Below are 14,637 nucleotides of genomic sequence, written 5' to 3' on the forward strand. Positions count from 1 at the left end.
ATTTTATCAAGTGATCAAAGAACAGGGCCGCTAGTTTCTTTGCGGTGGGCAGTTGTGTGCAAGGGATGAAGTGAGCTTGTTTGGAGAAAGTGTCTACTACTACCAGGACGACTGTTTTGCCTCGGGAAGGGGGAAGCTCTACTATAAAGTCCATGGAGACTATGGCCCAGGGCCGTTTAGCTGTCTCGAGTGGCTGTAAGAGCCCGGGCGGTTTTCCTCCTCGCCGTTTGGCCATTATGCACACAGTGACAAATGGCCTGTGACAAATCCGGACACATCTTTGCGCAAGGATGGCCACCAGAACTGTCGGTTCACTAAATGCAGTGTTTTTACATAGCCGAAATGCCCCGCCAGTTTGGAGGAGTGACAGAGTTGTAGTATTTCCCTCCTCAAACAGTTTGGGATGTAAAGCTTGTCTCCTTTGTACCACAACCCGTCTTTACCTTTCTGCACCCCCTCGGGTCGCTCCTTCCCCTCCCTTTCGGTTTCTAAGGCGATGCGCTCTCGACTGACCCCGTCCAATTTCCTTTTCTTTTGGGAGCGGGTGGTGATCATGGCCGCCACTTGGGACGGTGGGATCAGTGAATCTACCACCTCCTCCCTCTCACTTTCGTGCTGCGGAAGCCTCGAGAGCACATCAGCCAAGAAGTTCTTTGTCCCTGGGATGTGTCTTAGGGTGAAATCAAATTTGGAGAAGAACCCGGCCCACCTAATCTGCTTTTCGCTCAACTTGCGCCTTCCTGTTAGCGCTTCCAGATTCTTGTGGTCAGTCCATACTTCGAAGGGGAGCTTCGCTCCCTCTAGCCAAGATCTCCAGGTTTTCAGAGCGAACATGACGGCGAATGCCTCTTTGTCCCAAACAGACCAGTTGCGCTGTTCGTCTGAAAACTTTCGGGAGATGAAGGCGCAGGGCCGTAGTTTTCCCTCCCCATCCCTTTGCATGAGTATGGCTCCCACGGCCACGTCGGAAGCGTCGCATTGAACCACGAAGGCCCTCTGCTCGTCCAGGTGGCTTAGGACGGGCTCGCTGGTGAACAGGCGCTTCAGGTGATCGAACGTGTCCTGGCACTCGGGTGTCCATTTTAGCCCGGCTCCCGGCCGTTTGGCCTCCGGCCCCTTGCCTTTGGTCTTTAGTAGGTCGGTCAAGGGTAGGGCGATCTGGGCGAACCCCTCTATGAACTGCCTGTAGAAATTTGCGAACCCGAGGAACGATTGGAGCTGTCTACGTGTCCTCGGGGGAGCCCATTCTAGTACTGCTTGGACCTTTGCCGGGTCCATGGCCAGGCCGCATTCAGACACCCGAAAACCCAGGTAGTCTAGCTCCGTCCGGTGAAACTCGCATTTGGACAGTTTGGCATACAGTTGGTGCTTCAGCAACGTGCTGAGAACCTCCCTCACCAATTTTACATGTGACTGCTCGTCTTGGGAATAAATAATGATGTCATCCAGGTACACCACCACCCCCTTGTACAGGTATTTTCTCAACACATCATTGATAAAGTTCATAAACACCCCAGGGGCTCCCTGCAGCCCAAACGGCATCACCAAATATTCAAACTGTCCCATTGGTGTGTTGAACGCTGTTTTCCACTCGTCCCCTTCCTTGATGCGCACTCGGGAGTACGCATCCCGCAAGTCCAGCTTGGTAAAAATCTTCCCCCCCGCCACCGTGCTCAACAAGTCCCGGATGAGGGGGATGGGGTAGGCATTTGACATGGAGATTGCGTTAATCCCGCGAAAATCAGTACAAAGTCTAAGCGAGTTGTCCTTTTTCTTCCTAAATAGGACGGGTGGTGCGTGAGGGGCCGTGGCCGGTCGGATGAACCCCCTCCCCAGGTTCTGGTCTAGGAACTTGCGGAGTTCCTTCTTTTCCGCCCACCCCATCTGGTATAGTTTGGCTCGGGGTAGGGCCTCCCCTGGGATTAGTTCTATAGCACAGTCCGTGCTCCAGTGGGGGGGGGGGGAATTGGTTGGCTTCCTTCTCGCTAAACACCTCCATCAGGTCACGGTAAACCTCTGGGATCGGGTGTACTTCCTCCACTGTCACACATGCCCTCTCTTTTGCGGCGGGGGCTTTTGGTCCCCACGCCGTGTTCCAGAGGTGTGTTTTGCACCCAGGGTCCAGGAACCTGATGGTTTGTGCCCTCCACCAGATTAGGGGTTCGTGCTTTTCTAACCAACCCACCCCCAGCACTACCGGATATGAGCACGAAGGGGCAATCACAAAGAATTCCTGATCCCAATGCTACTCGATCCCCACGGGGCATGGTTGCGTCTCATGTGTGCAGGGCTCTCCGCACGTCACGGACCCATCCATTTGCTCAAACAGCATGGGGTGGGGTAGCTGCGAGCTTTCTAGTCCCAAAGCCTCCACCACTTTGGGGGAGATCAGTTCTCTGTTACACCCCGAGTCTATAAGGGCTCGTATCTGCAGGAACCTCTGTAGTTTAGGGTTCAGCAGTTTCACAGTCACAAAATACAATCTCTCCGTCACTCTCACCATCAGCGGCGCCTTGTCGTGATCGACCTGCTGTTGGGTACCCTTCAGAGCAGCAGGTTGGGCTTGTTTCTCGCCGGCTCTTCCACCCATGCTAGGTCGGCCAGTTCCGCAGACAGGAGCACTTCTTCCTCCTGCAACTCCTCTTGCACCGCCACCGCGCTGCTCTTCGCCGCATCCTTAGGGCAGCCGGGGGCTTTCTTCGGGGTGGGGGTGATCGGCTTAGGTGGGGCCGGCAGCGCCCGCAGTGGCGGGGGGTGTGGGCAGTTGGAGGCCAGGTGGTTTGGGTCCCCGCATCTGAAGCACCGGCGGGGCCCCACCGGCACTGCTGCAGCTGGTTTCTTCCCTTTGGGGGGCTCGGCCTTTGCGGGGCTCCCCCTCGCCTGGGTTTTCCCGGACTGGTGCTGGCGCAGCATGGCCACCCGCTTGAGGTTGTTTTCCACTTCCCCTGCCAGCTGAATCCACCCCACCAAGGTAGCTGGGCGAGCTTGGGTGAGGGCCTGATCCAGGATGCTTGCATTTAGTCCATTAGTGAACTGCTCTATCTTCATCACCTCGTTCCACCCTCGGACTCGGGTGACGTTGGCCTGGAAGTCGGCCGCATATTCGCGTATGGGCCGGGCCCCTTGTTGCATGTCGCGCAGGGCCGCCAGCGCTCGCGACTCCTGCAGTGGGTCTTCATACTGGGTTAGCAGGGCCTGCAGAAAGGTGTGCACGTCATCCAGGATCGGGCTCCTGGTCTCGCACAGGCTCACGTACCACCTCTTGGCTGCTCCTCTCAGCTTTGAACCCAAGTAGTTGACCCGGCTGAATTCATTGGGGAAGGAGTGCCCCCAGTAATGCATGTAGCTGTTAGCTTGGATCCCGAAATAATTCACCTCTTCCGGGTCCCCATCGAAGGTGGCATCCAGCTCTCTCCCCACGTTGCGCGGCCCCACCTGAGGTTGGGGGGCAGGCACCGGTGTAGTACCTGCCCTCGTAGGGGCTGGGGCCGCCGCTGCCGCTGGCTGGCTCGGCCAGCTTCGGGTCCCCGCTTGGGACGCCGCTGGTCTCCGGGAGGTTGTTCCCCCCAGGGCCCTCCCCAGCTGGACCGTCAGGTCGCGGACCTCGTCCCTCAGTCCTCCGAGGGCCCCATCGATCTCTTTGCGGACCATCGAGCGGAACAACTTGTAGTCCTCCTCGTACTGGTCTTTGGGTTTCGGTTCACCGCTGTCGGCTCCCCGATGTCCTGCCCCATCATCTTCATCCTCCCCAACCTGGACAACGATGATGCTGTCCATCTCGCCCGTCTCCCCTGAGCCCGGGTTCACGGTCTCTGTCCCTGCCCCCTGGATCAGCCTGGTGTGGCGGTTCAGGATGGCTTCCTGGCATAGAGGGGCCTGATCCATGATGGTGGTCGAGGTCCTTGGTTGATACTGCCGGGGTGACAACACTAGCTGGAACTCGGGGGGAGATTCCGCGGCTCTTCTCGGGTCCAAGACGTGCCATGGGGCAGCTCTATCCAGTCCCGTATCGGGTGGGAGTTCTCCGTTGTCCGGAGTTTGGTCAGCCATCGGGCTTTTCAAGTTGCCGGAAAGGTTGAACTCCAAAAAGGGAGTCTCTCAAAATGTCAAGTCTGATGTTCAATAACGAGACCTTCTTGATAAAAAGTTTCTAGTTTATTGTAACATATTGCTAGACTGTAGAAGAAGATTGAGAGACTGGCGAGCATGCACAAAGAGCAAACATTTAAGGTATACATCAAAGGAATTCCTTAGGGGAGGGCACTCTATGCAGGGCACATTCACACATTGTTGTTACTTTATCGTTCTCAAGCTTTGGCTGGCCTTGGGCGCTTCCTTAGCACCGGCTATCTCTGAGAAGGCACCACAATCTTGTTCCCATATTCCCATTTCTAAGCATTGCTACATAACAAAGGAAGGGAGGGGGGGAGGAGAGTTTAAGCTAGCAGCATCTGAATACAGAGTGGTTTTTACCCAGGATCCTTTTCCTGAACCAGAGTTTGTGACTAAACTACCCAGACATTACAGCAGACTTGACAAAGCATCAAGTTAATTTGAGGTGAAGTGTGGAAATATGGCAGTTATTTTCAAGACTCTACTTTACTTTTTGCTGCACTTCACTAACCAAAGCCTTCCTCTATTCTAAGCAGCCTCCCCCTTTCTGAATAGATGAAGTAGCAGCATTGCAATTTTATTTGATAGTTTTATTGTTTTAATATTGCTTATTGTTTATTGTGTATTTTATGTTGTTAGTCTGCATAGAATGGGCGGGATATAAATATAACGTAAATAAATAAACAAAATAAATATCTCAAGGTCTCCAACAGAAGAGCTAACTTAGACTGGTGGAAGACTCCTGAGGTGGAATTGTTAGGCTTAGTAGCTGGTACACTGAGACATAGGTATGGTGCGATCTGTTTTACACACCTGTGGAATTTCAAAAGACACTGGAAAAAGATGGAATAATTGCTTCAAGAAAGCTATACATAAAATAGTTGTTAAAGCCTGTGTTTGGCAAGTCTTAGCAGTGTTCCAGATAGCTGTGCCTCAGGATTTGTGGGAAGCTGCAATTAGCAGAGTAGAATTTAACACTGACTTTCATAGGTTAGGATATTCTTAGGTGTTAAAATTTTCTTCAAAAGTTTCTTCCTGGCAAGAATTATATTCTAAATGATGACAAGCTCACATATGCACAATTGTCTCCAGTTGCAAGACGCCAGGACTGAGAGTTTTATGAATCCCTAACCTTGAGGCTGAAGAGCCCCATGGCACAGAGTGGTAAGATGCAGTACTGCTGTCCAAGTTCTGCTCATGACCTGAATTCAATCCCAGATTGCTACTGTGGGTGACAGGAACCATGCCTGAGACTGTACTGATAATTGCAGTGAAAACCTCTTACCCTGGAAGACCCAAGCTTAAGTTCCTTTGCAGAAATATGGATGGTAGGGGTTCAATGTACCATCCCCCTCCTTGATTCTTACAACCATACTCTGTAGCTCTGTGTAAAATGCCAAGTACTCATGCTCACTTTGTGGGCGAGAATTCAGTATTGTCCGAGGCAGTTTAACTTAACACATATCCACATCAACAAAATACCTTGATCCTCTTCCTTTGCAGGGCTTAGTATATGCAGAGTTAACCTCTGGTTTTTCATTGAAGCAAATAAAAAATTACCTCCCATTACTGTCATTAAGCATCTATTTAGCAATTCATAGATGCTTAATGGCAGTAATGGGAGGTAATTTTTTATTTGCTTCACTGAAAAAACAGAGGTTAACTCTGCATATACTATTGTAAAAGGAATTATGGGGTGCATTTATTTAGCAATTTATAAATGTACCCCATAATTCCTTTTACAAAGTAATGACTACATAGAAACATAGTAAATGAACTGTGCACATGCTATGTATGCAAAGCCGGCCTGCTCACTAGGCAAACTAGGCATTTGCCTAGGGTGCTGGCAGGACGGGGTGCCAAATTCGGCCCCCACCCACCCCCTAGGCAAATCCCTATTTGCATCTCCCTCACTCCCATCCTCACAATTTTAATGCCCAAGAATGGGCAGTGAAGCTCCACACTCCCCAGGCTCTTTAAAGGCTGCCCACTCGCCGATCATCTGATCAGAGGCTGGCAGCTGCTATGCCAGCCCTCAGGCACACTTGTGATCAGCGTGGGGCAGCAGCGGCAGGAGGGACAAGTGAGCCATTGAAAAAGCAGCAGCTGCTGCTGCCTTCTCCTCATTTCCTTCCCACACAATCCAGGAAGGAAGTAGAGAGGAGGCAGTGGTGGCGGCCTGCTCATCCTTCCCACCGCTGCTGCCCCCATGCTGATCGTGAGGGTGCCTGAGGGCCAGCATAGGAGCCACCAGCCTCTGGTGCAGTTTTACCTGCCAATCAGCTGATTGGCGGGGGGGGGGCGATTTTAAAGAGCCTGGGAGCACGGCACTTCACCACGTGTTTCCTGGAATTAAAATTGTGAGGGAGGAGGGACCACAGAGAGGGGTGGCAGAGCAGTGTGCCGTGGCGTGGGGTGGGTGGGCACCAAGGCTGCGTGGGGCACCATGCGCCCTAGGGCTGGCCCTATATGTATGACTTTAAGTGCCTGATTTGACCCAAGGAGTTTTTAAATGGCAATCAATCATATTAACCAACTGTTATCTGACTTTCATCAATAGTAAAGTCAGTTTATTTAAGAATCAGACCATGCACTGTAAGATAGTTTTACAGTCATCTGTAACACTCTGCTGTCTTTCTTCTGACTCACAGGAAGTAGTGAAGAAGATGGCATTATGGTAAGCAAAGCTGTGAAAATAACTGTCGGAGGAAAACTTCTGAAGCCTGCAGGTAGGAAGGAGTAAGACTTTCTTCCCTGAAATGGGTCTGATTGCTGAGCCCAGCAGAGTCCACTGTTATTAAGCCTAGGTTTATTTTATAGCAGCACTCCCCAACATAATGCACCCACTGATTTGTTTCTCTGTATCTGCTGCATTTTTGACTTCTGGGGATAAAATCAAAAGGGTCTCGAGTTGCAAAGAAAAAAAACAACCCAGAGAAGTCTGGGTCATTCCCTGCCAAATGTGTCTAGTTGACTTTGTACTGGGCAGAAGCTTCACAGCTCTGTGCCCTTGAACTGACCATAGGTACAATGCCACTTAGCAACCAATCTCTGACTAGCCTTGCTCTCAGGGCAGCCATTGGGGGTGGCAACTCACTACCCTTTCCCAAAATTCCAGAAGTGAGTACAGGCACAGAAACTTCAGGTCCCCTGTTTTGCTACATACTTTGAACATGCTAAAGTTCTCACAGATTTAGGGTTCTTTTTTGGGGGGGAGGGGCATATTTGTTTGGCAAAATTACATTCCATAGGCCAGCAGCTGAGTCAAAATAATGTGTTCTGTTATAAAATGCCTAGAAATGTTGTGTATCTACATTTTACTTTCTTTGTGTTTTGTATATTTCCTGTTAGTTGTTGGAGTAAAAATCAACATAACCAACTGGATGGAAAACTTCACGAGAACCACAACCAAGAACCAGGTGAGCAACTAACCTGCCATCTTTTCAGTATCCACGGAAATGTCTGAATTTTTAAAAGATCTGTGTTGTATCCTGCAAATCATTTCATGAATGGTGGCATCTTCTTCCACTGACACAAAACACGGTGCTTTCCATTGACACAATTTTACCTTTTAAATAACTTTATTAAGTTTACAATAGATGGGAAAGGGGAATGGGAGTAGAATAGGAAAAATACTCCAGGTGAGGTCTTACCAGATCAGCGTAAAGTGATACCATGACTTCACGTGATCTGGGCACTATACTACTGTTGCTACAGCCCAAAATTGCATTTGCCTTTTTAGCCACCGCATCACAGTTGACTCATGTTCAGCGTATGATCCACTAAGACCCCAAAATCCTTTTCGCACATACTACTGCTAAGACATGTCTCCCCCATCCTATAACCATGCATTGGATTTTTCCTACCTAAATGCAGAATGTTACATTTATCCCTGTTAAAATTTATTTTATTGGTTTTAGCCCAGTTTTTCAGCCTGTCAAGGTCATCCTGCATCCTGTTTCTGTCTCCTTCTGTGTTTGCAACCCCTCCCAATTTAGTACTATCTGAAAATTTAATAAGCATTCCCTCTATTCCTTCATCCAGATCATTTATAAAGATGTTGAACAAAACAGGTCCCAGGACAGATCCTTGAGGCACTCCACTTGTCACTCCTCTCCAAGAGGATGAGGAACCATTCACAAGCACTCTTTGGTGCGATCTGTCAACCAGTTACAGATCCACCTAATGGTAACAGGATCCAAACCACATTTTACCAACTTGTCAACCTTGTGGAACCTTATCAAAAGCTTTACTGAAATCAAGAAAAACGATGTCTACAGCATTCCCCTGATCCAGCAAGATAGTTACTTTCTCAAAAAAAGAGATCAGGTTAGTCTGACATGACTTGTTCTTGAGAAACCCATGCTGGCTCTTAGTAATCACATCCATTCTTTCTAAATGTTCCAGGACCAACTGTTTGATGATTTGTTCTAATGCTTTTCCAGGTATAGATGTCAAGCTGATGGGTTGGTAGCTACCCAGATCATCTTTTTCCCCCTTCTTGATGATGGAGACAACATTCGCCCGCCTCCAATCTTCCGGCACCTCTCCTGTTCTCCAAGAATTCTCAAAAATAATAGCCAGAGGCTCAGAAATTGCATTTGCAAGCTCTTTTAGAATCCTTGGAAGCAATTCATCTGGCCCCGAGGACTTAGTTTCATTTAAAGAAACTAGGTGTTTATGTACTACCCCTATGCTGATCCTAGGTTGGAACTTCATACCGTGCTTATATGTTCTGTTTTTGCCATGTTGAGCACCATTTCCCTCAGAAGAGAAGACTGAGGAAAAGTAGGAATTGAGTAGGAAGTTCCGCCCTCTCTTCATTACCTGTTACAATTTCACTTTCTTGCCCTCACAATGGGCTTACCATGTCCTTGCTCTTTTTCTTACTCTGAACATAAGAAAAGAAGCCTTTTTTGTTGTTTTTAGTATTTTTGGCCAGTCTAAGCTCATACTGAGCTTCAGCTTTCCTAACTTTTTCTCTACAAGCACCAGTGATTTGTTTATATTCATCCTTGGTTATAAGGCCCTCCTTCCAATTCCTAAAGGAGTCTTTTTTATTTCTCAAGTCTTTAGAGAGCTGTTTAGGGAGCCACTTCAGCTTCTTTAGGCTTTTTCTATTTTTTCTCATGGGAATCGTCTGTGATTGAGCTTTCAGTATTTCACTTTTAAGAAACTCCCACTCCTCCTGAACCCCCTTCCTCCTAAATATTTCTGACCATGGGATTTTACCCAGCATAGTTCTAAGTTTATCAAAGTTTGCCTTTCTGAAGTCCAACCTATAAGTTTGACTACATATAGCTTTTCTCTTCCCATAGACTGTAAATTCCTACTTCTTCAATCAATTCTTCCTTGTTGATGAGAAGCAAATCCAAGATAGCAATCCCGTTGTTTCCTTCTTCACTTTCTGAAAAAGAAAGTTGTCAGCAAGACAACTAAGGAATCTATTTGACCTTTCATTTTTAGCAGAGTTGGACTTCCAACAAATGTCCGGGTAATTGAAATCTCTCATGATCACTGTATTCCTTCTCTTGGAGAACTTTGCAATCTATTGTAGAAGTATTTCATCCAAGTCCTCTGCCTGGCTTGGTGGTCTATAGCAGACCCCTACCATAATATCATTGTTATTTCTTACTCCTTTTATTTTACCCAGAGGCTCTCAACTGAGCTGCCATGCTCAGATTCACATATTTCCTCATAAGTATATACCTCCTTCACATATACTGCTACGCCTCCACCCTTTCTCATTTATCTGTCCCTTTTAAATAAGTCGTAACCCTGAATCCTAATATTCCAGTTGTGAGTGTCATCCCACCAAGTTTCAGTAAGGCCTATTATGTCATAGTCTCCTTCCTTTATTAGGACTTCCAGTTCCTCCTGTTTGTTTCCCATACTCTGTGCATTAGTGTAGAGACATCGGAATCCGCGTTTTATGCATCCCAAGGGTTTAGTTTTTAATTATTTCCCTCCCTTTATAAACATTCTCCTTGAAACTAACCGCTTTAATTAACTTAATATTAAGCTTCCATAAGGCCTCCAATTCATCTATACCAGCATTACGACCTATATTCTTTTCCCATTTAATCATACAATCTTTTATAGTTTCATCCTGCGTTCTCATTCGTAATAGAAATGAATATAGTTTGGAAATCAGTTTCTCCTGGGATCCTAAGATTATCTTGTCAAAATCATATTGTTGGGTGGAGAAACCAATCACTCTATCTTTAAAATATCTCAGCTCTTTTTGTGATCTCAACCAGCAATTAATAGTAATGTTCAAGGATTCTAGCTCTTCTTTGGATTTCAATTCATTATTTTATTTTAATAGATCCTCACACCTCCAAATCATGCTTGGGTTTAGTAATTTTGGTTAAGTGAAAGCTTCAACTGGTGAAACCCATCTTGGGATCTTTTGATAAACCTTTAGTTTCAGCCAAGCCCATGTTGCATAAAGAGATTTCCACAGTAGATGATTTTTAAAGTATGAATGTCCTTCTAATGTCTGATACCATGAGTGCCATCCCATAGTAAGATTGTGCCCTATAATATAATTGCCAATCCTGTCGTGCCAAATCTGCTCTTTCTTGGGAATCCTGTAGAGCTTTCAGCTTAATTCTTGGCCACTGACACAATTTTGACTGGCAAAAAAAAAATTCTGCCAAAGTACTTTTTCCTTGGCATATGACCTTCATGCATGAACAGCATTAGTTCACCAAGGGTTTTGAATGTCTTTCTCCTTTTCTTACAGAGAGATTTCATAAACTGCACTATGCTTTTGTTTTTCAGTGCAAAGGGGAACTGTGTGGATGTGAAAAGAACAGCATGGTAAGAAAGTGCTTTGGAAGGACTCCTTTGCAGTCTTGGAAGCTGTTATTTGTGGGGGTTCCTTTTTCTGGCCTGTGGTTCTTCTGTTCTGACTTTGGGTCAGACTCCTTGCAGGCACCCTGAATCATACAAGGCTCTTGCAAGGATTTCAGTGAGATAATATCTGTGAAGCACTTTGAACACTCAGAGAAGTGGCAGATATTAAGCTATTATTGTTCTCAAAATGCTACTGAGATTTCTTGCCTTTTGTCTAGTCCTTCTCTGGTCTTGGGGCCTCTCTGCTTCTCTCACCATCAGACTTTCCTGATTAACATAAAGAAATATCCCTTCCCTGATTGTTTGCAACAATGTAATATGTTGACTTCTAAGGATCCATTCTGCTAGCAGTGGCTCTTCCCTCCAGGGTGAAGAGTCTTCCGCTGACAAGACAGGTAGTCTCGTCAGAGGAATTCTCCTTGTGGCAGAGGGAAGCTTCACTGTCAGTAAGTCTGATATACAGAATCTCTTTCCTCCTTCATGCCAACTGCTGCTGTAGGTGTGCCATTGTCTTCTTCCACCTATTTATACTATGTTACATTTTCTTTTAAAAAATGCAAACAAAACCTCAAAGCCAGAAAAAAGTTCAAGAAAGGCTTGAGGTAAAAGCTGTCGTACATGAAGTTTAAAAAGAGACTTGTTTAGCTTATGCTTGGGGAAAATGCAGCTGCTGGAGCCATAAAATCAACTGCGAGTTTAGATATCTGATGCAGGTCATATGTTTTCTGTGTAAAAACCAGTCATGGCTGGAAGTTGTCCATTTCTATTGAATCATGTAGTTTGTATCTTAGAAGATAAACTGCTGGCACTTTCCACTTTTTCCCATCTGTACCACTTCCCTGTGCAATTTGAGGAAGAGATTAGCAAATGGGAATTTGAATCTAGGATCATGGTGCCTTCTCATAAACAATGAATAATCTGGCTGCACGAGCTTTTCATCTGATCCCAGCAATTACATGGATAGTGTATCAGAACTTTTTAGGGCTATTTGGAGCAATAAATCATAATTGTACCCTCTCTGTAAGATCTTCATTTTTTACTTAGCAGCGTGTAAGGTCAATCCCTTCTCCTTCTTCTCCTTTATGTTAGCATGTTGACTGTGTTATTCTTGATGATGGAGGATTTCTTTTGATGTCAAATCGAGATGAATATATACAAGAGGTAAGGGTGTGATTTCAGTGTGATGCAGATTAGACTGTGTGATTGAGATTCAGAACAAGAATGTTTTCATAATAGGAAATCATACCATCCCACAAACTTTAAGTTTTCAAATTTTCATAATTACTAGATTGACATGTTCAGTATGTATTGTTTAGGGTTGGATATATGCAAAACCATTACATCTGCCAAGGGATAACACTGAGTACAATGTGCATAAATGCCCTTCAGTTAAGAATTTGCCCTAATAATTCTTTGTTATTGCATTCTATGTATTGGAACCAAGCTACAAACTGAGAGATAGCAGGAAGGGGTGGGGGTGAGGATGAGCCATCAAGCTCCAGGCACAGGGGACTTGGCAGCTTACATTTGTTAATGGCTCTGGCCAATGTAAGACAATGGTTCACCATCTCACATCTTGCTATAATGTCATACCTAATGGAACAGAGACCACTAAGAGCTGAATGCCAATATAACAGATTCTTCCTCTTGAAGCAGAAAAGACTAAATGACCCCTGGATGTTCAGACTTTCCCAAGGGAAATTACAAATTTTCTGGACACTGAAAAGAAGTTTTCTTTTGGCTTCTGAGTAGGGAGCACAAGTCATAAAGGATTAAACATTTCCTAGGGGCTTCATATTGTCCATGTGGTGAGGGTTAATGGGCAGAAGTCCCTTCAGTTACAATTAAGATAATACTGATATTTCAACTACTCCAACTTCAAGAAATACTAGCCTGTCCTTATTTACATCTCATTTAGGATAATTGAAAATGGCCCCATGGCGCAGAGTGGTAAAGCAGCAGTACTGCAGTACTATGGTCTGCACTCTTTGCTCATGACCTGAGTTCGATTCCAGCAGAAGCTGGATTCAGGTGGCCGGCCCAAGGTTGACTCAGCCTTCCATCCTTCCGAGGTCGGTAAAATGAGTACCCAGCTTGCTGGGGGGGGGGGGAGTGTAAAAGACTGGGGAAGGCAATGGCAAACCACCCTGTAAAAAGTCTGCCGTGAAAACATTGTGAAAGCAACGTCATCCCAGAGTCGGAAACAACTGGTGCTTGCACAGGGGACCTTTTCTTTCCTAGGATAAGCACTGAATGGACAAAAAAAAATTCCATTTTCACCTTTTGTCTTCTGGGCAGTCCCAGATTGGAACTGTCCATGAGCAGACTGCTGTGGAGAAATTTTTCCCTGCTTAAAAATGCCACTAAGGGCACCCTTCCCTCTTGAATAAATTGCAGTCCACTTTCCCACCTAAATGGTGACCTGCATCAAGGGATAAATTTGTATAAGGGAAAACATGAGGAATGCTTATATGTATCAGTTAACACTAAACCCCTTTTGTATTTGCTTATTTCTTAATGAGTGGCAATCAGTTACAAATGATTATTGAATAGAGTTACAGGTAGGAGTTCTGTTCTCTTCCCCCTGCCAGTTGACCAACAGGGCTGTGGACAATTGCTTGCCTCAGTTACGATCTGAACTGCAGGCCCTTTTTGGATGAGAAAGCTTTTGAAGAAGTTCATAAATCTGATTCACCAGTGGGTTTTATTCCCACTTTTTCTTAGTGGACAAGAAAGATTAGGACATAGGCCAATCTTAGATGTATGAGGTTTAAACACGTTTTTGTGACTGTTAGTGTCCATTCTGCAGCTATTAAAAGAAAGAAAAATGTAGTTTGTAGTTCTTAACGTACAAGATGCCTTTTTCCATATATCCATACACAAGGACCATTGTAAATACCTCCACTTTTGTTATGCTGGGAAGGTTTTTCAATACAATCCAAACCTTTTGGATAGACCTACTGTTCATAAGGCCTTTACCAAGCATATAGCCCTGGTTGTTGCTTTCCTAAGGCTTAATGGATGTACAATCTGCTCTTACCTGGAGTGTTGGTTGAGAACAACTTCTTCTTGTGAAGAGATCCTAGATCACTTTGTACTCAACATTGTCACATACTAGGATTACTGATCAATTGGAAAAAGTCCAAATGTATGCCTTCTCAATTGGCGCAGTTTATTGGGGCTGTACTGGATTTTGTTATTGGTAAGGGTTCTTTCCTACCGACAGAGGACATGTCTTTGGAAATATGGTGGCCTAGTTCTTGAGTAATTGATTCCAAATAGCCATGTCCATTCCAAGATTACTAGGACTGATATTGTCTACCACAGCAGTACATCCCCTAGCCAAACTCTTTATGTAACCTCTTCAACCGTGATTCTTGTCTTATTTTAGTCCTGGTTTACCTTCTGCACAGAAAATTTTTCTATATCTAGAGTGGTACCTTGATCACATTTGTGGTGGTCTCATAGAGATAATGTTTATGGGTGATCCTTTTGGTATAATGTAATTGTAACTGCTGATGTCTAAATGCTTGGTTTGGGGGCCATTGTAGAGGGTTCTCTGTTCAAGTACTTGGTCACCTACCTACAAAGGATTGCATATTAACGTTGTAGAGTTAAGAGCTATATGGTATGTCCTTATTTCTTTTGTAGGTATTCTATGTG

At 45.6% G+C, this 14,637-nt stretch overlaps 1 protein-coding gene across 5 annotated transcripts in view; it reads left to right on the forward strand.

Annotated features, from left to right (window-relative positions):
- Positions 1-14,637, forward strand: part of CACNA2D1 (calcium voltage-gated channel auxiliary subunit alpha2delta 1) — a 1,217,365-nt gene that overhangs the window by 1,158,673 nt on the left and 44,055 nt on the right. For 4 of the 5 annotated variants that reach the window (XM_060244655.1, XM_060244656.1, XM_060244657.1 and 1 more), the window contains 4 exons: positions 6,765-6,842; positions 7,465-7,532; positions 10,900-10,938; positions 12,064-12,135. In XM_060244655.1, coding sequence (XP_060100638.1) covers positions 6,765-6,842; positions 7,465-7,532; positions 10,900-10,938; positions 12,064-12,135 — 257 coding nt within the window. Of the gene's footprint in view, positions 1-6,764; positions 6,843-7,464; positions 7,533-10,899; positions 10,939-12,063; positions 12,136-14,637 lie in introns of those variants that run through there. The other variant, XR_009555717.1, reaches the window with a different exon arrangement.

This window comes from Heteronotia binoei, chromosome 8, assembly GCF_032191835.1.
Source record: "Heteronotia binoei isolate CCM8104 ecotype False Entrance Well chromosome 8, APGP_CSIRO_Hbin_v1, whole genome shotgun sequence".
In the NCBI taxonomy this organism is placed as follows: domain Eukaryota; kingdom Metazoa; phylum Chordata; class Lepidosauria; order Squamata; family Gekkonidae; genus Heteronotia; species Heteronotia binoei.